The 27,071-nt window shown below is 40.7% G+C and overlaps 1 protein-coding gene across 2 annotated transcripts in view; it reads right to left on the bottom strand.

Annotated features, from left to right (window-relative positions):
* The window catches only part of PALM2AKAP2 (PALM2 and AKAP2 fusion), a 267,097-nt gene that overhangs the window by 106,117 nt on the left and 133,909 nt on the right, over positions 1-27,071 (bottom strand). For both annotated transcript variants that reach the window (XM_050986883.1, XM_050986884.1), the window contains one exon: positions 761-843. In XM_050986883.1, the coding sequence (XP_050842840.1) occupies positions 761-843 (83 nt within the window). The remainder of the gene's footprint in view (positions 1-760; positions 844-27,071) is intronic.

The following is a 27,071-nucleotide window of genomic DNA, read 5'->3' as shown; positions in this document are numbered from 1 at the left end:
GTTGTTTTTGGCTTCAGACAAAAAATTCTCCAGCAATGTTGGCCACCGTGAAGATGAGGATCTTGGCCCTGCAGGAATTCATCTGCCCATTCACTGCCTTTCCACTCTTTACCTTACTGACAATTTCATTTGCTGCTGTTGAAAACACATGGCTACACACGACCACAGTGAGAGCAACAAAGAAAAAGGAGTATTCCTGTCATGGCTTTTCCAGCAAAACAACATTTCTATGTGCCACCCCACTTCACCAGGCTACCAGAAAAGACACTTGGCAAAGCTTCTCAGACACTTGCCCTCCTCATGCTGACAAGCTGCTCACAGGAAGCTGTCCAGCAGATGGAAGGAGGTGGGGCAGCAGTATTTGCAGGGGAGCCTGAGAAGAACACAATAGAACATGCAAGGAAAGATGTGTGGGAGACTGATTGACAGTGAGGAAGGACAGAGCATTGGTTTGACACCATCTTCCATGAACTCCCAGGACTATTTAACCAAACTCTTCAAGAGATTCACTTTTGTTGAAAATAATCCTAATCCTAACTGTGGCACTGGACTTGTAGCTATTTCAAAAGAGGCCCTGGGGAAGCCAAGAGAATGCAGTTTACACCAATGGTGTCTGCTCTGCAAAACTACTCCCAGCATGACAATGTCCTTGCACCTGAAGATAGGATGCACTATCTCCAGTGAGTATGGGGTCCATCAAGAATTATGGACAGTGCAGATCCCTGTGCCTCCCACAAGGACACGGTGAGAGGAGACTTACCCCTGCACCCTCCTTGGCTTCAGAACTTTCACAGGAGCATGGTCCCGATGGGTCCCTCAGCAGCATAGCCAATCCTCCTGCACCTACAAAACCAAAGACATTTATTGTCCATGGGATAATACGCATGGCTGAGAGGTTGCTTTGCTTTGATTGGATCCATTTCTACCCACCACACTCTGTCGCCAACCTGGTGTTTTGTCATTGTTGTTAAAGAATGTAGAAATGCTACAAAAACTATGACTGACGAATACCTTTGCCAGCTGGAGACAGCTCTGTGTGCTGCATAGAGGCAGCTGGCTCTTTAGGGAAAATGTAGTGGGTGGTTAGTGTTGACACAGTGTGCCATGGCTCAGGAAAAACATACTCCATTTCAGACTGCTCAGTGGCTATCCCTGTCCCTAGGGTGTTTCCCAGTGGCAGAGCTGCCCTGGTTCCTGATGGGTTGGTGGGATGGCCCTTGTCATCCCCAGGCAGCTCCAGTCTTGTGACCCCCAGGCAGCTCCCTAGACACTGGTTGCTCTGTGTTCACCCATGTTGGTGTACTGAAGTGTGCCTGTGCTCACACGTTGCATGAGCTTGTCCTGTCTCTAGGAGAAGCCAGAGGACTTTTCATCACTTCTGTGCATCCAAAGGGCAGGGTAAATAAGAGCATCTGGACCCCTAACTAAGATTATGTCATATTAGAGAGAATGCTGTTTTGTCATGCAGGCAGTAGTTGCCACTGCTTATTGGGTCATGTCAGGCCACAAGCACAGCTTGTAGGGCACGGTGTGGGCAGCCTGTCTGGCAGAACCTCTGCACTTTTATTTCTGCATCAAGCTTAGGCCTTAAAGAAGTTAAGAACATATCCACTGATCTCACTTTCATGGACAGTCTTATTTAATCATAGCTAGCCACAGACAGCTTCTTGATTGCTTTCAGAATTTCCATAGCAATGGCAATAATTAAATAATGTTGGGTTAGAATCAGATTAAATCAGTGATTTTCTGAGTTGTGAAATTGAATTATAGGGGCTACATGATCTCCATAGAGAAGCAAGATGTGTAAGAACTTGTGTATCATCTCCAGTAGCTCTGCTGAAGGTATGCATTCACACAGGGAGTATATTGAATAAAGTTCCTTATGCTATCACAGCACAGTGCATACCCACTAAATTTGAAACAGGTCTCTCATGTAATAATACATTTTGAAATGGCTCAGCAGCCCTTGGTCAATACAAGGATAGTTTTTCATGCCTTCAGCTGCTACTTGAGTCTATAATCTAGAGTGTATGTCTTCAACTCACTACTCTTTGTGAATGAACCACCATTGTGTTATGATTACTTATGCAAAAAGGATCTGTGTTTCAGAGATGCCCTTTGCATATTTTTTGCTCCAGTGGACAGTGGCACATGCTAACAGTGTTAGCTTGAGCTGCAGTTGAGAGAGACTTTCACTACAAGATCTGCATCTTTCCTTCTAACAATATTGGCTGGTTGCAGCTTCAGTAAGACTTCTTTTGCTCTGGGGAAAGAATATTAAAAAGTGCCAGTGGGACTTATGTGCCCATAAAAATCCTGAAAATGCTTTTAACTTTTTCCAGCACAGGTTCTCTGGAGCTGGTCCTTCCTCTTCCTACCTGCTGAGCTATGTTGTCCATGTAGTCCACAGAGCTGATAGATCTCACGAAGGCTTCAGAACTGCATTAAAACCAATGTGAGATGTAATGGAATTGAGATATTTTTTCTTGTGTTCTTCACACTCTGATACAGTGTACAAAGTCAGAACTCTAATCCTGTGACTTTACCACAGGACTGATCCCTTCTTTGCATTCATCTCTATGCTCTATGGGGTTCCCACAGAGCATTGCTGCTTTGTAAGTGAGGCTGCAGAAAAAGCAACTAGTTTATTCTGCTCTGAGTTATTTTTTTCTAATTTTTTTTTCTTTCCAGGTCTCTTTGATAGCTTTATTCATGCTAATCTCAGGCCAAAAGGATCCTCTTTTTTATATATCCGTGTATAACATTTCAGCATAATGGGTCTACTGATATCTATATGTTTTCCTGCTTTCCAAAACCAGATGTGAAAGAGATCTGTGTATCTTTTTTTATCATTTCACTAGAACTTCCCTTCATACCCAAGCTACTGTGCATCTTTTTCTGCAATGTATTTGGAATTGTGAAGCCTTTGCATGTTATCCTTGAATGGATGCCTCCGAATTACCTTGTAGCTGTTGGACTGGATCAGAGGATAGGTGCAGTTGATGCTGAAACATCTGAGTCCATATTATAAATACTTCCAGGATTTAATGTCAGGCTAGATTTAGTCCGATTCCTTCAAGTGAATGTTACCATAATGTCATAAGGAATACTATTTGATTTGAATATTTATGTTTACGCTATGGTTTGAAAAGTGTTTCATGTGACCCTGCAGTAGAGTTTCTGGTTTGGTTTCCTGAAAAGTATTCTTGCATGTGACTCAACAGTACATCTGTAGTGTGAATCACTCCACATCTGAATCAACTGCAAATGTGGTAGAGGAGAGAGGGATGAGTTCACTAAAAACCATACTACTGCTCTCTGATGAAATGCTGATGTATGTGCAGCCTAAGCCCAGCAAGAAAGTGTAGCCTGGTGACTAGGATGCTCAGTGGAAATGTGGGTTACCTAATTTCACACTTGTGCCACAACTAACATTCTGCATAACCCTTGGAAGGCACTGATATTGTCTTAAGTTCTCCACTTGTAAGATATATTCCCATTGATGTGGCAACACTTGAAAGATTAAGGAGAGAGTATTACACTGGTAAAAAATGTACCTTGCTAGAAAAAAGTCATGAAAGTCTGAGGCCTAGAAATTAACATGCATATGGAAATTATATATTTCCTACACACCTCACAAAATAAATAAGTATCATGAGTAGACTTCATCCCCCACTGTTTTTGGTGACAGGCCATGTGTGCTATAGCATTGACCTCAGGCTTGATTTATACAAAGGATGTGGCAACTTTATAATCACCCTTGGATTTAAAAAAATTAAATATCCAAGCATGTTCACATTCACGGACATGTTATAAAGGCCTAGATAGTACCAGTTCCTGCTGCCATTAGCACAGCTAATTTTTTACATTTATAATCATTTGTACAGCAGTGATAAAGTAGCTCAAGCAGAACAGCTCCAGGGCAGCTCCATCAGCACTCTTGGGGCTCAGTGGCTTTTCATCCATCTCTGTGCATGCTAGCTCCAGGTCTGTGCAGCACTGTGCTGACTTCTTTGTTTCCTTTTATTTGCTGTTCATTTCAACTGTGAATAGAGTTTGATAGATGATAGGAAGTTTGCAATAAAGAGGACCAAATAATACTACAGGAATGAAGCTGAGCTAAAAGTTTTTCCTTAAGAGACATGTCCATGCGGATTTGGGAGAGAAATCAAGGTACAGATAATTAGAATGAATTTGGGCTCTCACCACTATCAGCTAGTAGGGAAAGGAACAGATATTGTCAAGACAGGAAGGATGAAATTTGAGTAAACTCCAGTAGTTCCTGGTGATTCATTTGGCCGTGAATGTGCAAAATATGGATAGAAAACAAAGGTACCGATGAGGAATCTGGAAAACTGCTGTGCACAACCACTCATTGCTCTCAACAAACAAGGGAAGATTTATCTGCCTGTTCCTGAATCACAGTTCTTCATGGTGACCACAGGGAAGCACCTCTGATTGGGCTAGCTTTGGCCCGGGGGCACCACACTCATCTCAAGGGTCCTTGCTACAGCAGTCTCAGTCTCCCAAACACTTTGAGTTTCTTTTCTACTTCCACAGAAGCTAGACAGAGAAGGGAAACTTTAAGGTGCAATTCAGCTACTAAAGTATGTAAACTGTCTGCAGTGACCCAAAACTCCTTTAGAAAACCCAGGAACTACAGGCTTAGGATCTTAGTTTTGATATTTGTTTTAGCAACAGTGAGCTCGGTTTTTTTCAGCATACAGACTCCATTGCTGTCCTGTTAAGCTGTCAGGAAACAACACCAAACCTTTGCCATACAGCCATTAACACTGGTGCAGTCTCTATCAATCCAAAATCTGGCAGCCTACATCCTCTTGTCAAAGAAATTGGTTCAGTGAAGGAGCAGGCTGTAGCGTAAGAGAAGCTGAATCAGAGAACAATTTAGTGCAAATATGTGCCTCCTCTGAGGAAAAGGCAGATAAAACACTTAAGAGTATTCACTGGGAAAACTAAATCAAGCTTTCTTCATTTCTCCCAAGATAGTAATTTTTGTCTGACCAAATCAGCCGTCTGCTAGAATGCAGATGGATCAGTTTATTCTCTTTCACTGAGACAGTTTGCTTGTGGAGGACACTTCTAGTCTTTTTCAAAACCAAGGAACATTGTATACGTGTATACCAAAAGCAGAAAGTACCACTCCTAGATTGTTCCTTTCTCCCTTCTGCAGGGCGCTTGTATCCCTGATCTCTTGGCCAGTCTGCTGCTCACCAGAGTGCCTCCTGCCCTGTTCAGACTGGAAGAGAATAGGTCAGCTCAAGCCACATAAATCCTGGATCATCATTTAACTTGGTCTTGAACAGGCCAAGGAGGCAATTTATTACAGCAACTATTTTCACTTGACTTGGATCACACGAATTCCTGCTGTAACTCAGTCTGCTTTCTTTCAGCTACCCAGAACTTGTCATTAAAAATGAAAGATTGACTATGTCCTCATATTAATGTCTTGGCAATGTCCAGCTCAGCCAGCAGGCAGATGCCATGTTACACTACAAAGCAAAGTTTGTCATCAGTGATTCCTCTGATTAATAGAAGGTCTTCAGAAAAATAAAATCCTTAAGGAAGGAGAGGGAGAAAAAAAAGGACACAGTCTAGGAAAAATTTTCTAGCAAGACTGCTGACATGCTTATTTATTAAACCACTAAAAGGCTTGGTGGTTTCCTGGTGTTCAGATTGGGAGAGGTCACATAGCAGCAGGAAGATAAAGGCATAACTTCAGTGGCAAAGAAAACCCTCATTTATCTGTTTTTTTGCACTTTAATGCTATGTTGAGGCATTGCATCCTTGCTATATTTTGAAACAACAGTAGGGAAAAATTCTTACCCTTTTAATCATGTTTTGAGGGCTCTAAGAGTTATGAAAAATTTTATACTCTATTTCATAAAATCTTAGAAAAACCATTGCAGAGAGCGCTGTAGGTGCCACTTCTTTTTGATGTGTCTCATAACAATTTTCTGAAGCACACTAGCTCACATAATGTCTTTTTCTGCATCTGATAGTCATGTTATTAACTGGGTTGAATGCCCAGGTTATAGAGCTAATAGCACAATTCTCTTTTGCAGATTTGCTTTTCCTTTCTAAATGGTTCCCCTTTTTTCAGCTTTCACGCTGTGATGTATTTTTTACTTAAATACAAATAAGACAAAAATCTCCCTGCTTGTACTAGCAGGAGGGAAATCACACCTACTTGTGCCCCAAGAAAAAGGAGCCTTGGCTGGTAACATCCCTGAGTGCTGGTTGGTTTGTGACCTTGCCAGACACACTGTGCTGCATCTGTACTAAGAATAAATGTCAAAGTCTCAATCTCCAAAATTCAGGTGCACATTTTAGATGCAGATGTCTGGCACCAGTTTGGAAAACACCTAAAAAGACTTTCATCAGTGGTTGCAGGCAGACCAATTAAAGCCATTGCGCAGATCTCCGTCACTGAGATGGATTAGCTCCCTTCAACTCAGGCTTTCAGGAGTGATTCCAACCACTCCAGTCTCACCATATTCTTGACTTAGTTTTTGCATGTTTCAGTGGTGGGGGAAGTGGCTTGGAAGACCAGTTATATCTTCAGCTATTCACTACAAGGTCATGCAATACCAGTCTCAATACCTGTCCTTTACTTGTTTTAACAAGGAATTTCTACCTACCAACATAGTTTCTAGTGACCAACTGTGATGAACTATTGTTGATTCAGATCTTGTGTGCATTTTCTCATAGATTTAGCTCTGTGGGAAAAAACCATTTAATAGTTAGTTCTAGTACCACAAAATAGCTGCAAGTGTGCAATGAAGTTCATAATTTCTGCTATGAAGCAATCAAAATGCCCTCAGAACTATAATCTCATATATTTTGGAAAGAAACCCTAAGTATAGACCAGCCCTAAGATTAAAGCTATTTTAAGAGTCTAAGATTACAATGTTGCCTAGAAAATAGCTCCCAGTCCCAGCAATCTTGATCACAATGAAGAATTTTTGATGGAAGTGAGAGAGAACCACTAAAATTTTTGACAGAGAAAAACAAGCTAAAACTCTAACATGAATTTGGAGGCATGAATAAGGTTAAAAACTTGTGAATTCTGTTTCTCTTGCTTGTAATAATTTGCCTTGGAGTACATTCCCTTATTGGGCATTACCAGGTAAGAAGAGTGATATTCTATTGTTAAAAGAACGGAGAGCCTCTGAGCTTCATCTAGATTTAGTTCCTGTATGTGACAGAAGTGCAGCCAAATTATGGATTTGTTGCATTGAACAAGAGTTTAAAATTAGCAGAGAACTCCTTGAATGATATGAAGCAAGGAAGCACAAGTGATGTAATGTAAGTTCTTTTTCATCATGACATCTTAAAACCTAACCACGGAAAGAAAACAGAAGGTAGCACAAAGATTATTTGCTGCTGATAACCATTCTCTGTGGGGAGAAAGGAAAACCATCACTTACAGAAACAGCACTGAAAGTGCATCTGTAGTGCAGGGGAGGAGATAGCTTTTGGTGCTAACCTTGCTGCACGTGTATAAAGGATTCTTGGCCTCAAGAAATGCATGTGCGTAAATGACCACAAAAAACAAGGTTCTAACCTTCTCATCATAGCCAACAGAAAGGACTGCAAAAGCTATGTCAAATTCCCTTAGCTACTAAGTCAGACAACTTATCTCCTCTCTTCCTCATGCTGATCTTGCCTACACTGATGCAGACAAGGCATATTTTTATGATTATTTTTTAAATTTCCTGAATTAGATCACAGTTGCATCTACCAGTGGTTGGGAATGCTCCATACATATGCAGAAGATCTTGTGTATTCATATGCAATAGTCAAAAGTGACACGTGCAGTTAAACCTACTTTTCTCTTTGTTGACATTTAGCAGCAGACAGGACATTCCCCACCAGTATCGAATAGTACTGCTGAAGCAAAAATGTCTGTGTCTTTGCAGTGCACCTACTGGGAATGTCAGGAAAGCAATCTCCATTTTCCAGCTATGTCTTTAGATGATTTTCCAATTATGCTTATTTGCTTTTTCCTGTGAAAAAACAGTTTGACTCAAGAGGGTAAAACCTTATATATGTCAGATGGCATAACTGCAGAGGGGGTGGGGCAAACATACTCTGCTGACATTTCGCTGCAGGTAATAGAGTGTGTATGAGAGAAACTACTGCCATCAATTTTCCTTTCACACCTCATGGTCTCCTAGGAGTTGGCATTTTGAATCTGGTTTGCATTCGGAGATCTTGCAAAAACGTCAGCCTCTCTGAAGGTGACTACAAGTGAATGAACTGCATGCATCCACCTGTGGATTTAGAAATAAGCAGGTATAACTTTTTCTGAGCAGCCCTGTTCCATGCTGGTAAAAAATGTCATATTCCCAGATTTTTACAGGTTATCCATGAGTTAAAAAAAGAAGGTTTACAGCACAAAACCATGAAGAACTAGTTCAGTTTTTTGACAAATCAACAGGAAGATCCCTGAGAACACTGAGAGTGGGTTTGTATGCCCAATTATTTTGTAGTGGTTGAGGACCAGACTGCAATGAGGCAGACGTAGCCTAGACTATCTGGAGTGGTCTAATGTTTGATCTCCAGTTTTGCATAATTTTGAGTTAACACTGTACTGTCAGAAGAAATGTGCAACTTTTCTGACAGAAAAAATTGTATCAATACTTTATGATGAAGTCAAACTACCAGTTTTGCTTGATAGAAAATGGCATCAATTAATTCCTTGTCACTGTCTTCTGTTGTGGTCAAGATATGAAAGCATCCCATCCAATCCTACATTTGTACTAGACACACATGTTAACCTGTAAATTGGAAGAGTCAAATCATGCTAGACCTGGCACAGGAGAGGTGAACGGTGCAGGTGAATTGGTGTCATCATGGCATGAGCCATGACAATGCTGGAGAGCCAAGCAGTCCAGGAGAGCGTACCCTTCCAGGCCATGTATTAGTTTACCTGAAGCTGAGGGCAGATCTACTATCTGCAAGAAGAGATCCAGAGCACTGAACACAGCTAGTAAATGTATAATCAAACTAAAATCACTGATGATGTAAGGTTAATGTAATCTGACTTTTGACAAAAGGACATTGGAGATAAGATCCAGACATTAAAGGGTGAGGATACATGTCTTCACCTAAGCTTAGCTGTGCCACGTGGTAATCGGTTTCAGTGATTTCAGAGGGGGTACTTATAGAGTAAGTTACTGTTCAATTAGAGAAGATGTATCAACCTCTGGCTTCTGTGGATAATCTTAGAAAATTATATATAATTAGAAAAAATTATAATGTTTGCTTTCAAAGTACTACTTGTTTTCACTAGCAAACATAATACCCAGATATGGTATATCCTTCTCAGCCATTCACAGATCAACTCCCCAGTTAAAATAGCTAGTGAAATGTTTCATTTCCCAGCCACAACATTCAAAAGAGGCATGACTTGCTGGTCAAAACTCCAGTGATGTTTCTTGTTAAAGCCATATGCTTTAGAGAGTTCAGTAAAGGATTTCTTGACTCCCTACTAAAGGAAGAGATCAAGTACTTTAAAAGCAAAAGCCAAACTAAAATGAGAATAAATTATGATTTTGGTTTCATGATATTAGGCTATGATTTTCACCTAAAAGTTTTAATATTTCAGGACAGAGCATAAGTCAATGTGTAATGTCAAATTATGTCACATCCTTCACCTTCCAGACAATACTTAGGGCATTATGAGAAATATAACAACCAACACTTCACAGAATCACAGAATCACAGAATAAGCTGAGTTGGAAGGGATCCACAAGGGTCATCAAATCAAACTCCTGGCCCTGCACAGCTCCATTCCCAAGAGTCATATCACATGCCTGAGAGCATTGTCTAAACTTCTTGAATTCTGACAGACTGGTGCTGTGACCAGTTTCCTGGGGAGCCTGTGCCCAAACACCCTGGTGATGAATCTTATCCTAATATCCAACTAAACCTCCCCTGACAGAGCTTCAGACCATTCCCTTGGGTCCTGTCACTGTCACCAGAGAGCAGAGATCAGTGTCTGCCCCTCCTCTTCCCTCACAAGAAGTTGTACCTGTAGTGAGGTCTGCCCTCAGTCTCCTCCAGCCTGAACAGACCAAGTGACCTCAGCCACTCCTCACACGCCTTCACCCAAGGTCCTTCACCTTCCTCGTGGCCTCCTTTGGACACTCTCTAACAGCTCAGTGTCTTTTCTGTGTTGTGGCACCCAGAACTGCCCCCAGCACTCGAGGTGAGGCTGCCCCAGAGCGGAGCAGAGCAGGACAATCCCCTCCCTTGCCCAGCTGTGATGCTGTGCCTGATGCACCCCAGGGCACGGGGGCCCTCCTGGCTGCCAGGGCACTGCGGGCTCATGTTAAACTTGTCATTGACCAGGACCCCCAGGTCCCTTTCCTGCACTCATTTCTGCTTTCCAGCCACTCCTTTCGCAGTCTCTCTGTACATCCAGGGTTGCCCCATCCCAGGTGCAGAACCCAGCATTTGCCCTTGCTGAATTTCATACATTTGGTGCCTGCCCAGTCCTCTCATTTGTCAAGGTGTCTCTGCAGGGCCTCCCTGCCTTGCAGGGAGTCGGCTGCTCCTCCCAGTTTTGTATTACCTGTGACCTTACTTAGTAACCCTTCCAGTCCTGTGTCCAAGCCATTGATGAAGCTGTTGAGGAGCACAGGGCTGAGCCTGGAGCCCTGTGGAACCCCCCAGTGACAGGTGACCAGTCTGGTGTCACCCCATTCACATTAACCCTTTGTGCCTGACCCCTGAGCCAGTTGCTCACCCATCACATGATGTGTTTATCCAGCTGTGTGCCAGACAGTTTGTCCAGAAGGATCCTGTAAGAAACAGCATCAAGGGCTTTACTGAAATCCAGAAAGATTGCATCAACTGGCTTCCCTAGATCAGCTAGCTGGATTATCTTGTCATGAAAGGGAATCAGGTTTGATAAGCAGAACTTTCCCCTCATGAAGCCATGCCAGCTGTGACCAGTGACTGCGACCTGAAAACACTGATCTTCAGGTGTTTTTTCAATACTTTTCAGGATAATCTTCTCCACAACTTTACCAGGCATTGAAGTGAGACTGACAGGTCTATGGTTTCCGGGGTCTTCTTTCTTGCCCTTCTCGATAACATTCATCGAACATTGGAACAACACTGGAACAACATTCATCGACTCCACTCATCTGGGATCTCTCTGAATTTCCAAGACTGCTCAAAAATCAACAAGAGAGTTTTTGAAATGATGTCAGCCAGCCCTATGGGGATTCTTGGATGAATGCCATCAAGCCCCATAGACTTGTAGGGATCCAGCTGGAGCAGCAGATCCTGCGCAATTTCAGGTTTGACTGGGAGTTAAGCATTCTCACAGTCATGGTCCTCTAGGCATTGAGACCCTCTTGGTCCTTCACCCATGCTGAACACAGAGGAAAAGAATGCATTAAATGCCTCTGCCTTGTCTATGTTACTGTTGGTGAGGTAACCATTCTCATCCCGTAATGGGCCAATGTTATTTCTACAGTGCCTTTTGCCATTAATATATTTGATAAAACTTTTTTATTTTCCCCCACATTTCTGGCCAGCTTCAACTCCAGCTGAGCTTTGGCATACAATTTTCATCTTACAGTGGCAAACAACATCTCTCTGTTCTTCTTATATCACCTGACTTTGCTTCCACTGTGTATATACATTCCTTTTTTGCCTCATTTCCAAGAGAAGATCCCTGTTCAGGCAAGCTGGCCTTGTGCCTTTTCTGCTTGACTTCCAGTATTTGGGAATTGCCTGCTCCGATGCCCTTAGGCAGTGATGTTTGAAAAGTGACCAGCTGATGGACCCCGGCACTGGCAAAAGCATTTCCCCAAGGGACTTTACACATATTAGTGCCCTGAGCAGCCTGCAGTTTGTTCTCTTCATGTCCAGAGCTGAGGTTTTGCTGGCACTTTTCCTCCTGAAAACATTCTCTGTGATTGGAGAAAAAAATTTCTCCGTGATTGGGGTGGCCAAGATGGCCACTCATCTCCACTTTTCTCAAGAGATCCCTCTGTTGGCAAGCAGCAGATGCAGGAGGGCATCTTTGAGTTAGTTCATTTAGGACCTGCTCCAGACAGTCGTCATTCAGGTTTTCTAGGAATCCTCCAGCCTGGGTTCCACTAGATGTGTGATGCTCTCAGTTAACTTCTGACAAGTTGAAGTACCCATGAAAGGACAGAAGCAGTTGACTTGGAATTGTCCCTTAGTTCCTCAAAGAATTTCTTAGCATTATTGTCCTGGCTAGGAGGTCTATAGAAGATTCCCACATTGACATCCACATTATTTGTTTGTCCCTTGATTCCTATCCAGAGGCTGTCAGCTGTGCCATTGCAAACTCTGAGCTCCATACATTCTAACCCTTCTCTTACTTTTAAGTCCCGCTGCAGAGAGATGGACTAACTGGATATAACCTTCCAGATTGTCCAATGTTTTGAGTACTCATGTAAAGACATCATCCAGAAACAGAAACCCTGCACATTAGTAAAACTTCTAAGCTTCCAGATAAGCAATGATACGGGAGTTTGAAGGGATGGTTTTTCTCTGCACTTCCTAAAGGAGCATAGGCCAGCCATGTATTCCTAAAGGGCTTTGTCCTCTTTCACCTCTTCAAAGTCACAACATGTGCTCCTTAAAATGTGCCCTGCTGATGCAATTCAAAAACTCTGACTCTTGTGTCTGTGGTATGCTAAACATGGCTCATCAAGTGTAGAACAAATAGCTATGGCACAATCCAAAGTCAGTAGGAAAAATCTGTTTTTCTCCTCCAGGCTTGTGGAAATTATCAGCTCTGTTCTACTTGTTCTCTCTCAGCTGTTTATCTCTCCTGTGACATGCATTGTCTAAATTCAAAATTAAAAATATTCCCGAGGCAATGAAAGTGTTTAAGCACTTGCATTCCAGAGTATATCAAAACACAGGAAAGGCTGATGCTTCACTTGGATAGCTATGCTTGGTTTTGACTTTTTTGCAGTCACATTACTTTAGTTTACAGCACCCACACTGCCTGCTGGGGCAGAAGTCACAGGCAAGGCAGGCCCATGATGTGCGAGGCTTCCCTGCCTAATGAGGCAGTCCATCTGCACAGGCAGCACTAAGTGGAAGCTAATGCATGAACAGTATTTCTAACTATGGAGTTTTTCCAGAGCTAGAGCCCTGAGCCTAGCTGGGGGTATTCTAAAGCTGTAATAAACTAAACTCACCTCCTTTTAAAATGTAGATTTTGTAGTGTACTTGCATCTCTCTTTACCTCTCCTGTTTCTTTTGTTCCCTCCCTTCCTGCTTAGCATGAACACTGAATAACATTGATGGAGCAAAGTGTCTACCTAAGAGAATTAGCTACCATCTTGAGGAAAAAAGCAGCATAGAGCCTCTACCAGGGTAGCAATAATCATCTTGTGCAGCTCCCATCTTGACAATAAACCCATAATAGCAGTGGAATAGAGCATGAAGAAGGCATAAAATTACATCAGCGTTTCAATTACCTTTCGTATTACCTGTAACTCAAATACTTATTGCTTCAGTGCTAGAGTTATTACCTTCTTTTATAAGATTTTAAAGTAACACCTTAAAGAGGCAGCCTGTCCTGCAGACAAAAAATTCAGCTCTGAAAACAAACAAAGAGCAAGAAATTTCAGAAGGTTTCAGGGAAAGCCCCCAAATGTCAGGCTGCTTATTTCAACCATTCCTGCTGAAATAAAGCAAGCTACATTTCTTGTGAGATTTTTAGAAATTAGAAGTGTATTAGAAAGCCTCTTTTTGAAAGAACCACGGTACTTTATTATCAAGTCTTGCATGGAACATGATATTGTGCAGCATAATGAATAAAGAAGAGACATAGCGTTTGGTGATTTTGGGTTTCAGTTGTTGGTTGTTTTTTTCTCTTTTTTATTTTCCTTCCTCTTTAAATGACAATGAAATTACTTGATCCTCAGCAGCTCTCAATTTGTGAATATTTTACCCTGAGTTTAAAGTAAATTTGTGACTGACTGCCTCTTCCTTCATTCAGGCTATTCAAATAGTCTCTTCACAATGTGTACCAAGTAACAGATAAAAATAATTGTCATGCTTGATTTCTTTTAACAGTACAGGCAGGTTGCTTGGATTTTCCACATTTATTTTCTGAGAAGAGCATGAGTAAAAGACAGTTTCTAAGAACACAAGAAATGCCCTACTGGACTGGAAAAATTTGTTTTGGCAGCAGCAGGAAGAAGCTTCACGTCGGGAGAACCCCTGTACCTGTCTGTATCCCCCGTACTTCCTCCAGTATCACAGTCACTAGACCAGGGATGTCACTGGACACGTCTCTGCCTTATCCCTTTAATATGTTTTCTGAATCTATTATCCATTGGTTTGTTACATGGAGACATTTGTCTATCTGGGTTTCTTTGTTGCTGTTGCTATTTTTTGTTTGTTTTGTTTGTTTTTTCTTCTGCATAACATCATCTAAATGGTGTGTGAACTACCATGATTAGTGCTACCAGTTCAGAAGCCTCTAAGGAGAACATGCAGTGAACCCAAGAACTGAACTGTTATAAATTATGGCTTGTTAAACAGCTTAGTAATTTTAAATGTCTAAGAAATGACAGGGAAAAGACTGAATGCTCAGGAATTTTTAATTCACAGTCTGAATTTCAGACCACCTTAAAAGAAGCTCTCATAGTATCTAGAGGCATAGGCAGTCAAAGTAGTCATAACTTCCAAGAATTTTAGCCTCTAGCAGTGTTTGTTGCAGAGAAGGGATCAGCAGGATAGGTTCACACTCAATAAGGACATACTATTTAATAAGGAATTATGTTAGCAAAGGAAGACAGATGGCAAGAGCAGACAAGACAGTTTGAGACCTAAGGCCTAATTCAGATTTGACACAGCTAAGCTGAATGGCCATTGAAGTCAGTGAGAGGTTTACATATTTGTATCAGGGCTGAATTTGCTTTCCTGTGTTTTGCAGAAGGAGATGAATAGTTGACTTCAAATAGATGTTTGAGGGTTTTTTAATTTTTTTTTTTTTTAAGCTGGGATGATCATATAAATATTTTGTTGCTATCCCAAAGATTACACTTTAAAACCCAGTTGATTTAATGAGCAGAGAGGTTTCCTGCATAATGCAAATGTAGTTGAAAGACAGTGCCTAGCCTAAGGCTCTGTATATATGTAATAGAAACAAACAGATGGAGACACAAGCAGAGGCTTGCTCTGTTCAACCTAAGCTGAATGGGAGGGACTATGAATCCTCGTTTCCTCACTCTGAGGTTGGTCTCTTTTTTGAGTTTCTGCAGGGTATCCAACTCTTCTTGGAGTTAAAATAGGAAGTATATTCATTGTGTAAGTGAATATTTGGAGAAGGAGCCCTTGAAGTTAGCAGTTCACCATTTCTGCATTTCGTTCTGTCTGGGTGGCTTTTGGCTTCTGTCTAGCTCTGGGTAATCTGGGAAACAATGCTGAGAGACTAATGGGTTAACTCATAGTCTCCCTTTGTCTTCTCCTTTTCAATGAACCAGTACCAATAACTTCTGATTTATAATATTTTATTTTATTTTGGCTATAAAATTAGAAGATATATCCTGTCCTAGTAAAATGGGATATTATTTTGCTATGTAATTACATCTGTCTACTCTGGCTTAAGGCATATTGATTGCCACACCCACTTTTGTTCAGGGTGCTCCTGTTAAAAATCAGTGATTTTGGAAATCCTTACTGGAAAATTGTACCTTAGTTGAGACTGAGAGACCAGAATATTGCGGAAATTTGGAAAAGCAAAGCAAAAGAGAAAGGAAGACAAAACGTTTGTGTTCTTGTGGAGATATTTTTCTGCCCTCCAAAAACATTGTCAGAACACTTACTGGTTATGCAAGGAAGCACTAAAAGATGTGGCCATGATGGGAGCAGTCATGCTTCTCCTGTGTAAAGTCATGGCATTTCCTGTACCAGTGCATCGACATAAAGCAAGGGCAGGTCATCTTTCCTTTGCTTTAGCACACCCTGAAAACAGTCTGGTCTAAAATATAGCAAGACCTGCCTCTGTAGCTAAGAGCTCTCAATGCCAGTGATGCACACCTGTAAGGGCAGCAGAAGCTTGGTTGCTAGTGTGTTGTACACAGAAGGCTTGCTGATGGGATACATCGGCAATAATTGTACATACAGGAGCTCTGGGGGCTGTAATCATTCCCACCTTGGGCACTGAAGCACCCTAAAGGGTTTTTAACAGGCTGGTTGCTGCTGTGAAACAGAGTTACCCGCCTGGTAGCTCTTCAGTTTATGACTTGTCCTCTGTGCAGATTAAATGTGCATGCATGGTAACAGTGAAGAAACATACTAGCATCAGAAAACTCTTTTTTCTGAGGAAATGGCTCAGCTACCATATTGTAGGCAGTCACTTCATTGTCTCCCGTCTTAGTTCCTCATTTTTCATGTAATAATGATAGCACTTCTCTGCCTTAATAGGATGCTGTTTTTTTTAAATACACATTAAATGCCAAAATATAACTTACAGCATCTTTTGCACTTCGATTACTAAAGACCGCTTCAATTCAATTCTTCAGCTACTGCCTGGAAATAATAAAAGATATTCCACAAATACTTAGGATGTTTGGTACTTCAGTAAGGTCTAGTGTACCAGGTCAGTTGCACAAGGCACACATGCTATTGTACAAGATTTATCACTTTGCTGTTCACATAATCATGTTGCCATTAAACTAGGTATGATTCTTGAGGGGGGCCAAACTTTACATTATGTCAGCTGCCAAGCCAAGGCTCATGTGTGTAACTCATGTGTGTAACTTTTAAGATAAAGTGATAACTCCACATTGGAGTTATCACTTTATCTTAAAACAAAAAGTATAGCCTGGTGGAAATACATATTTTTTCAAAAATGTGGTAATTTTCATGATATTAATAGTTTTTGATTAAACAATTTCTGGGAACAGTTCTGCTATTTTTATTTACCCTATAACCCCTCGAGTTCACTTCTACCAACAGCTCCACTCTGTGTAATACATCATCCCGTCATTCCTCACCCATTTTTCTAGGTGTTAATTTTGTTTAACTTAAGATGTATATAACATGCAGTTCAGATTACATTGCCCTCTATCTTACCATACATTAACTCACAGTACTGTACAAATGACAGCTTTGATTCAGGTAGAAATTGAAAAGAGGAACTGTAAAGGAGGAACTACTTGAACTGAACCACACAGCTTTGCTGGTAATAGGAGCTAATCCAAATGTCAGTGTAAGTTTTCTATGGATGATTTGTATTTTCAAAAACTTTGGAGTTTGAGCTTCCTAATATCAAAGCTAGGCATGCATAGTGAGCTGTGCAAACTCTTGAAGGTGAGTCAAGGAGTCACATGGTCTAAAGTATATGTAGGCAGAGTTTTGATGTAAATAAATACCAAGTAATCTTTTCTGCACAACTTCAGTATGCTGTCCCTTATGGCCTAGTTGGAAGTTCTTTCTTTTAATATGTCTTTCATAAGTATTTGATATCCAGACTGAGGTCTTACATCTCTTTACTAAGGGAAATGGATGGAATTGATTACAGTGACAGTAATAACAAAATTATAAATTTTTTTTTACAATGGGAAGCTTTACAATATATTCAGGACTTTCTGGCAAACAGAATAGACTTTTCCTTTAACTTAATTTCAAGGAAAGCTGTTTTTTAAAATATTATTATATTGATTTAAATTTATGGCTTATTGAAAGTAGTACATCCTTTCACATACATTTTTTAGGATCCAGGTCTAGATTTATACAGCAAAGATTTACACAGAAAGATTCATTGTATATTCTGGTCCCAGGAAATCAGAAACAAGACTCCCTTTGATTGCAGTGGGGCCAGGACTCCAGCTGTTGCTTTCAGAGCAGGCAGTATTACACAGCTGAAGTTTTACCAGATTTTGTAAAATGCAGGGTGTGAGCCCAGTTTTTGTCATAAAACATCAGAAATTTTTCACCATTGCCCTATTCTTGCCACATTCTAGGATACTTGTGTTATATTGCCAACAAAAAAAAGTGAGTCCTGTCTCAGTCAGCTTGAGATTTGATAAAATTGAAAAACCCAAAGACAAATACTAACAAAAGGATACCTGTTTAGAATTACTATCAAATATTTTTTCATAAACTTAAGCCTATATTTTTTATGTCAGGGGATGTTTTCAGCACATACATGAACACACACGCACACGCGCGCACACACACACACACACACACACATACACACACACACTCTCACACACTCCCCATTCATTTCTGCAAGTATAAAACTGTTCATTACTATGAGGTCATGGTCAAGCTTAACTCAGTTCTGAGTCCAGGATAAAGTAACTGTAATCTTTGAGACAGACTAAACCCTTCAAGACAGAACTGACATGGGCTGCTACAGCAACCATTCTCCATGGAGAACTTATTTTTAAATCTAAATAGCAAACGAGAGGGAAGTTAATGTCTGGAACCCTGAATGTGCTAATTTTTTCTGGCTGAAGCTGATCTTTCAGATCTGAGAATTTGTCAAGGTTGAGGTTGGATTGTCTTTGAGGTTAATGTTATGGAGGCATTTCAGATTTGTCTTCAGGTTTGGTATGGATTGATGCAGACATAATGCTCTGTACAGCACGTCTCTGCACAAATGACATTAGTGGATGCACACCAAACCACAGGTGCTGTCTCACTCATTTTCTGGGAAAGCCTGGACCTACGTCCATTTCTAAATCATATGGTTGTCTGTCATCCTTGTGCAAAACCTGTACTTTGCCTAGCCCAGAAGTTTGCCTAGCTCCTGATCTTTGTGGCCTTGATCCTCTCTGTTCTGAATTACAGGGACAGCAAACTGATGTTTGGATGGCAGTAGTTCTGACTTGGAACACTTTACTGCAGCAAATCTCAAAAAAATATCAAAAGTGAGCCTTTCTGTGTGCTCCCCAAGTTTACTTTTGCCTGTTGAGTTTTTATTTACTGTAGACTAGGTGACATGTTGGCTGCTTCCAGGAAAGAAAGACGCTGACTTGTAACTTGTATGAAGACTCCCTAGTGGACTAGCTAAGCAGGCTGGAACTTAAAACCCCATGTTCAGCATGAGTGCTGTGAAGAACTGATATTTTGTCCACTTGCAATTTATTGTGCTGCCTGGTGCTTCCCTGTATCTCTCAGACAGGGAAAACCTGCAAGTATTCCTCTTTTTCTCTTCTCACAGGACTCCCTTGTATCAGAAGTCTCTTTTCTCCTTGATTCACTTCCCTTCAAATCAGATGAGCTGGGAGATCTGCGATAGCTTGCCCAGCTAGGCACCTGTCTGTCTTTGCCTGACTCCTACTTCAAGAGTCAGAGTGGGAATATATGTTGAACTACAAAAAACTCACTCATCTGACCACATGCTTGGGAGTACTGATGACACTTTGCTTCTATAGAGAGGGAATTCCCTGACTGTGCCAGGGGCAATTTTCCAATCTATCCTCTTCATACACAAGGGCCCTGAATTAGCTCGCAGTAATAGTGACACTTAAAAAACACCATGTGATTATATGGACAGAGTGCCACTTTACCTCTACCAAAACACAGATTTTATCCAAGGGAAGAATTCTTTTTAAGGACAAAATTAACTCAATGGAGCTAGCAACTCTGTCTTGGTGACTCTGTTATAATTAGTATTAATTATTTGTACTGAGGCAGGGAGAAGCCACCAAAACTGCTGTACAGCCTGATGGAGATAGTCCCTATAATCACAAATTAATGCTCGCGTTGCTGTCTAAAGATGAATAGTGTCTCCACCTGAAAAATTAGCAGATAAGCTGAGGAAGAGAGCCCAGGTGACTTGAGTAAGGAATGCAGAGACCATGCCTTTGAGCAGTGACCAGATTTGCAGAGCTTCTGACTTCAAGGCTGGCATCTTGCTTACTGCTTCCCAGTTCTGAGACCTCTCTGAAGGGCTAGGGGGTCTACGAGACATTTTTTTCACAAAGATCTTTCACTAAGATCTTTCTGGCATGTTACATTCTTGCCTTAACCTTTACTAACTGATTTGAGTTTTGCTTACTTTATGTAGTAGAAGTGAGAAAGGGAAGATTTGTTTTGGGGTCAGATACTATATCTGGATGTAAATATTGTCTAAGGCTTTCAAGATGCACATGACACTGGAAGATTTGTGTACAGGGCATGATGAGTCCAGGAAAAGCAATCACTCCCCATCCTTGTTCTTGGAAAAAAACTTCTGGAGAAAAGTTTCTTCACTAACTTTAGCATCTGTCAAACAGGTGTTCTAGTCTTTATATGCATGACAATACTTATTAGACCAGAGTCTTCCTTTCTGAGGGCAGCATCAAACTGGGTCTCTGCTTCAGAGACATCCATGTGGTGCATCAGGGCTCAAATGCCTGCTGTGCAAATATGCAGGCAGCTGAGGGGGAAAAGGCAGCAGTCAGGAGGGAAGGGAAAATCAGAGAGCTGGCTACAGTCAGCAGGAAAAGGAGCAACGTCCAGTACTGACAATATACAGCTGTGGTCTCTTGCCCAGAGCTAGCTTCCTTTTTGGACACACTTGACTTGAAATGGTAATGTCAGCCCTGCAGGCTTCATGTAGAAGTGCTGCGCTGGCTGAAGCCAAGGAAATTTTCCCTTTGACTCTGAACAGCAAAGTTTCTGGGAAAAAAATAGAGCTCTAAAAGAACAAGATCACATAGAATTCACTAATAATAATAATTAAAATCACTAATAATAATTTTGGATAGAAAAATTGAAGGGAATGTCCTGGTAATGCCATAGCAATAATTTTACTCCATTTGAGATATTATGAATTTTTTTTTATCCTTCGAACTGGGGATTTTTAAACAACTGGTCAATCAAGAAGGTTTCACTTTGAGATAAGCCTGGTAGAATCCCCTTTTAATCGACTTTTATTTGTTAGTTTTTCACCACTGAAATGAAACAGCATTATTTATTCTGCTCCAATGCTGACAGTGTTCTCAGCATCCTTAAAACAGAACACCACGTAACAAGTTTCTGCCTCCTTTTGTTGTCTGCTCAGCACCATCCCTGCTGCCCATTCTTTGTAGGTGGTGGGCTTCCACGCCCATTAACAGTGGAGAATCAAGAAGATATTTCTGCAAAATAGAGGTCTTAGAAGAAAAGGGGGTTAGTTACACAGAAGCCACACCTTCATCACTGCAGGCTGAGACAGATCAGTTCATTTAAGGCACTTAATTGCATTCCATAGAACAGTTTGAGTGGGAAAGAACCTTAAAGGTTATTTAGTTCCAAATTTCCTGCCATCAGCAGGGGAGACCCCAACTAGATCTGGTTTCTCAAAGCCCCATCCAACCTTGCCTGGAACACTGATTGGGACTGGGCATCCACAACTTCTCTCCAGGCAAGTTGTTCTAGTGCCTCACCATCCTCACAGTAAAGAATTTCTTCTAGTATATCTAACCTTAATTCCCTCTCTTTCAACTTGAATCTATTTCATAATTATCTTGCTCTCCTGCCTGGCACTACTTAACAATCTTGTTCTCCAAAAAAGGTGATTCCTTTACAGGATGGCTCATATCTTCTGTTGTTTCCAGTTATCTGGGGTTTTGTGATGAAGTCTCTAATGAAATGAGGTAGTACATGCAGATCCATGGAAATAAATTTGGCCACCTATGTTATTACATTCAAGTACATGGCTAGTTCTTTTCTGTTAGGACAAAAAGCATTTGTGGGGATTCAAAGACTAGTAGAATGGTTAAATTTTTCTCCAACATATCTTTTATGAGTCTGTTCTCTAAAAGTAGTTTATTTGATTTCCTACAGGACATTTTTTTTCCTTACCTACTTGAACAGCATGGCTTTCAGCAACCTGTATCACAGTAACATTCTAACCTGACTGCTTGCTATTGAACAAGCTTATTAGCTTTTTCTATAAACTCTTCTGGCCAAACTTTTCATAACATAATTGTACATAATTGAAAATGACTAAACACTTAGGATGAAAATTAAGGCTGTATAACTAGGGCAGCGAATCATGTGCTTTTATAGTGGGTAATACGGGAATACACGAGGAACTCCACGTACGGTAACTGCAGGGTCAGCCCCACTTTGCTTCTGTAAAGAGATTTCCTATTTGAAATTCTGCCCACAGCAGAGCCCTTTGTGAAAACACCACGATTTTGTGCCACTTATGTTCTTTACAAGAAAAACCAGTTTCTTCTCAGGTGCTGATGGTGACAGGTAGTGCACTTCTTCAGAGTAAGCTGGGTATGCAATCCAAGCCTCTGTTCCTCTCCCTGAATTTTGCTTTCTGGGACCAGTTATTCATCTTTCAATCTCTCTGGCAGTCAGGAACCTAGCTTTAAAAATATTATTGCACCAGAGAGGATTTTCCAAACTAATTTCAATACTTCCTTTATTTCTAGTGCTTTGAGACAAGTCTGCTTTGACTTCCCATATAGGCCCTCTGAGTTCACTGGCTGGGTTTGGGGTAAGGTTCTGACCCAGAAATCACATGTGGACTTTCTTCTAAGGGACTTGTTAGCCCTGCTGCTGATATTTGCAGCTGTTAAATTGTGAAAGCTGTCCTTTGACATCAAACTGAATTTAATTCCTTTTACTCTATAGATTGGAGGAGGACTCTTTTTCATGCTGGATGAGAGAAAAATAACTGTTTTCCTTTTATTTTTATGTTCAATTAGAACTTTCAAACACTCTGAACATTGTTTAGAGCTTTAAGCCCCAATATTTCCTCAGCTGGACTTGTAATGTGTGAAGAAAATGGAGACAGGCAGATAACAGCCTTCATGACAGGTCCTGGATTTGCTCATATTTAGCAAATGTTTTGCACATTGTGAAGACACATCAGTAAATTAATCTCAGTATTTCTAGCTCTGTGAACTCAAAATCCTGATGTATAAAATCAGTGAAAAAATGAAACAATGTATAATATTTCAATAGCTTCTCCATTTGTTGTAATCTCATTTCCTCATTGTATTCAAAAGCGCTTAAGAATATTTTCTGTGGTCTCATAAATGCCACAGAAAAGGGCTCAGAAAATAGGGTACCACAGACCTGCAGGACTTGTACATGCAGCTAGAGAAAATATTTTCCAGTTTTCATCCTTAGCTAGGAACCCCAGGAGATACTGGTGGGATTTTTTGTGTGTGTAGGGGTTTTTTTGTGTCTTTTTTTGTTTGTTTGTTTGGTTGGTTGGTTGGTTTTGGGTTTTTTTTTTGTGGCTTTGTTTTGTGTTGTTTTGTTTTATTTTTTAAATTGCAGCAAAGACTCACCTCAAATTGTTTGACTCCATGAGCTGGAGATTCAAAAAAGACCCCAAAAAGCACTAGAATTTCAGCATAAGTTGTAGAAGCAAAAATAAAAATAACTTTTCTCCTATAAAGTTAAGGGCTGTTTTTGTCCCAGAGTGGTATCTATCTTAGTTAACTCCCCCAATTTACTAACCCCTTCGTGACCTCCAGCTTCTGTAAAAAAAAAAACAGACTGAAGCAGCAGCAGTGGAGAATTTCCAGATGTCATTCCTGTTCTCAGTGTGCAACTGCATGTGGTATTTAACAGATTCCTCACTTTACCCCATCTCACCAGTAACTCAACCATAAACAATATAAAATTGCCTAAGGTGGTCAACAGAAGGAAGCACCCCACCTTTGTTTATAAACCCTTATTTCTGAAGCAATAAAGATGCTTCTATAACTCAGCATAGCATGTTAAGAAGAAACATCATCTTACAAAGCAACAAAAACTGAGCAGCAACAATCTCCTTTAAAAATTGCCAGGGCTAAGACATCTCATTTGCTTTAAAATAAATGATACGTCTACCACACTCCAGTGAAATATGATGATGAAAACCTGATGGTACTAAGCAATATCCTTCATTTTCAGCCACAGAATGCTCACAAACCACAATGAAATGATGTCTTGAGGTAACCACTGCACAGTCATTTGAGCACAGGGTTATGCTCAAGTGAATAGATAACCTCTTTTAGAGCAGGGCTGAGTAGCTCATCGGACTCTCCCCGGCCCACAAGAACTACCATATTGCTGCCATTGCTGGAGCAGACTCATCCATAGCCGGAGGGATTCTGTCACCAGTGATGCATTACACTCAGTGGAAATACTCAAAAAGGAAGCTGAACTGATTTGTCGTGTCTGAGAAAGTGACCCATTTTTGCATGTCTCCTTTTCTCCCTTCACCTATTCTTTTCCATTTGTTTTCCTACCTACAAGCTACCAAATGTGCTACAGTTCTATCATTTTTCTTGTAATTCATGGCATACCAATCATTCCCAGCAAATGACTGCTGTAATTGGCTGGGTTTGATTGCAATACAGCCTATATTTTTTCTAGTTTGGCAATGCTGTTACAAGCAGAACCACTCCAAAACTGTATCAGTAAGATATTTATGTCACTGTATACCCACAGCGTGCCCCACTTTCCTCTAGTCTTGTGACAGACACCAACAGCCACATCACCACGGCTGCACAAGGCAGGATAGTGCTAAATATCCTAAATTACAGATGTAAAAGGTGAAAAACTTCAGGCTCACTGAGGCTTTTAGGTACCTGCACTTCCCATCTAAATCAAGTGCATGGTGTTGTCTCTACATACCTTTGTAGATCTGCAGATGAGAGACTTTTTGTGTGGTCATGCTGAACCTCTCAGAACAGCAGCAATTGGAAATGATGTTTCCTAAGACCTGAGCCAGCATCTTTATTAGTGTTCAGAGAGTCCAGAGACCTCGCTTCCTTACACCAAGAAGAACTGCTGTGTATAAAAGACAGGAGCAAATTCCCTTCTTTCTGTGGCAGCCAAATTCCTAAGTTTGCATGCCAGTGTCTGCACACCAACACAATTCCTCCCTGCCCCATATTCGGAGTGACCCAATCTCTCTCTCAGCCAGCTAATTTTCCCCTTAATTCTTGAGTTATATGTTAGGAAGTGCCCTCCTCCAAGTCTGATATAGCAAACTCTATTTCTATACAAGTATCTCCTTCCTTGTCTCATCTGAGAAGGTGATCTGTGTTAACTAGACTCTTGTGACAATAAAGCAGGTAGTTTTTTCTACCACAGGTAAATGTGGAGGATGTTCTACACGGATGTGCAAAATGCTGTGGTTCTGCAAACTGCTCCAGAGACCAGCCTGGATTTCCCCTGAGCAGTTACAGCAAATTCATTTATGACTGTGCATAGTGCAATGGACATCTGCAGGGCACATGAGAACTGCAAATAGAGATCTTGGAACAGCAAAAACTGTTATTAACTTCTTGTCCCTTTTTTATTATTCATTCTTACAGTTACTAGCCTTAAAGCTTTCTTCATGTAACCTTGAAAATATCATGGTGTGAAGTAAAAATTGTGCAGAGTTGGTATGAGTTTTGAGGCATTGAGAGAAGGTTGTGAGGGTCTTGCAGGAAAATAAGGGGCTCTCTGAAAATGTGCTATTCCATTTCCTTGCAATTACTGAAGCAGCTTGAGTGTTGAACTCTGAGAGTAAGCACCTATTTTCCTTCTCTTACCAGAGAGGTACAGAGCTATGAAAATAAATGAAAAAGAAACAAAACCTGAGAGGCCTCCTACATGCTGAATATGCCCTTACTCTGTGAAGTCACTGACCTCTATAGAACTACTCCAGACTAGCTTCAGGGGAGTGTCATGCTATCTGACCAGCTGCTAAATATTTTATTAAAAATATCCCAACCCTCCCCCTGTTTTTTCTTAGAAATTTTAAAAGGGGAAATGCATGGAAATATCTTGTTTCTGAAACCTTAGTAATAGCAGCAATATTAAAATTTTCTAGTCTCTTTTTGGTGTTTACTTGGATGACTCAGTTTTGTACAGCAGAGGAATTATCAGCTGAAAATCTTCTCACAGCTATGGAATAAAGTGAGATGGAATGAAAATAAGAGTATGTCACAGGCCATGGTATGCAGTAATAAATAGAATATGTACCTGATATATCCAAGAGCCCAAGCACTAAGTTACTTTCACATGATAATGCCCTTGTCAATTCATGGTCTTCTCACAGACACTACTGCTAACTCAAGTTCATAATCCCTCCTTTTGCCATGTGTACACAGATTCTGAATTAGGAAGGTATTTGCAAAATCAAAGAGATTGAAACAATTATAATAATTTCTCTCAGCTGAATCAATTCTAGTCCTTTGATGACAGAACTATGCCAGTTCTCCCCGCATTCACGGAGTCTTCTTGGACAGCCAGATTGACTTTTTGTCAGTCAAGTTTTGTCAGAACACAAGTAGGAAAAAAACCAGTTTGAAGACCCACCTATGCAAAACTTTCAGGACTAAATTATAAAGCAGAAATGCAGGGCCATTTTCCCTTCTGTGATGCTAAAAAGTACCATGTTGCAAAGGTCTCTGTGTGTGTGTGCATGTGCATATACATTTTATCTGTATGGCTTATGGGTGAAAGGAGCAGTGGTGGGTATTTGTGTAGCAATGGGCAATTTGTGGTGGATTTCTTAAATGTCAGAGTTTAAGATGAATTTTTAAATTTCTAAGAAGGAGGCATGTGATGCCTACCTATGTTATCCATCCTATCAGGGTATGTTATGCCTAGCTATGTTATCCATACCTAACCTCAGGTAAACACAGTATTTCAGGAAAAAAAACCAAAACAGCTACTTGAGGGTTTTTTCTTCCCCCCACCACCCCAGGTCAGGCTATGGTGACGTTCTTCCAGTCCTGATATAGAGAGGATGCTGTCTGTGATAAGCCCTGAAAGAAAATTGCACACTGTTTACTTTATTGGTCCTTTACTAATTCACTGTTCTTTTCTGACAAATTATATATGCTGTATGGAATACTTCCCTCAGTCAGGAAATAAGTTTGCTCAGAACATACTGCCTTGCTAGCTAAACCCAATCTTTTTTTTCTTCTGCAAAGATGAAAATGTACCACGTGATCCTAAAGCAACAGGGTCCACAATATGCTTGGCAAAGTATCACAGGAGAAGAAAAGGAAAAAGGAAATAAGACAGTAACAGGTATGATGAGTTAATATGTATGAAGGATCTCATAAAAATAACAGCAACAGGGCACAGCAGTGGAGGAA

The sequence above is a fragment of the Serinus canaria genome, chromosome Z (genome assembly GCF_022539315.1).
Source record: "Serinus canaria isolate serCan28SL12 chromosome Z, serCan2020, whole genome shotgun sequence".
NCBI classification, from domain to species: Eukaryota; Metazoa; Chordata; class Aves; order Passeriformes; family Fringillidae; genus Serinus; species Serinus canaria.
Note: the sequence above shows the minus strand (reverse complement) of the source record. Positions and strands in the feature narration are given on the sequence as shown.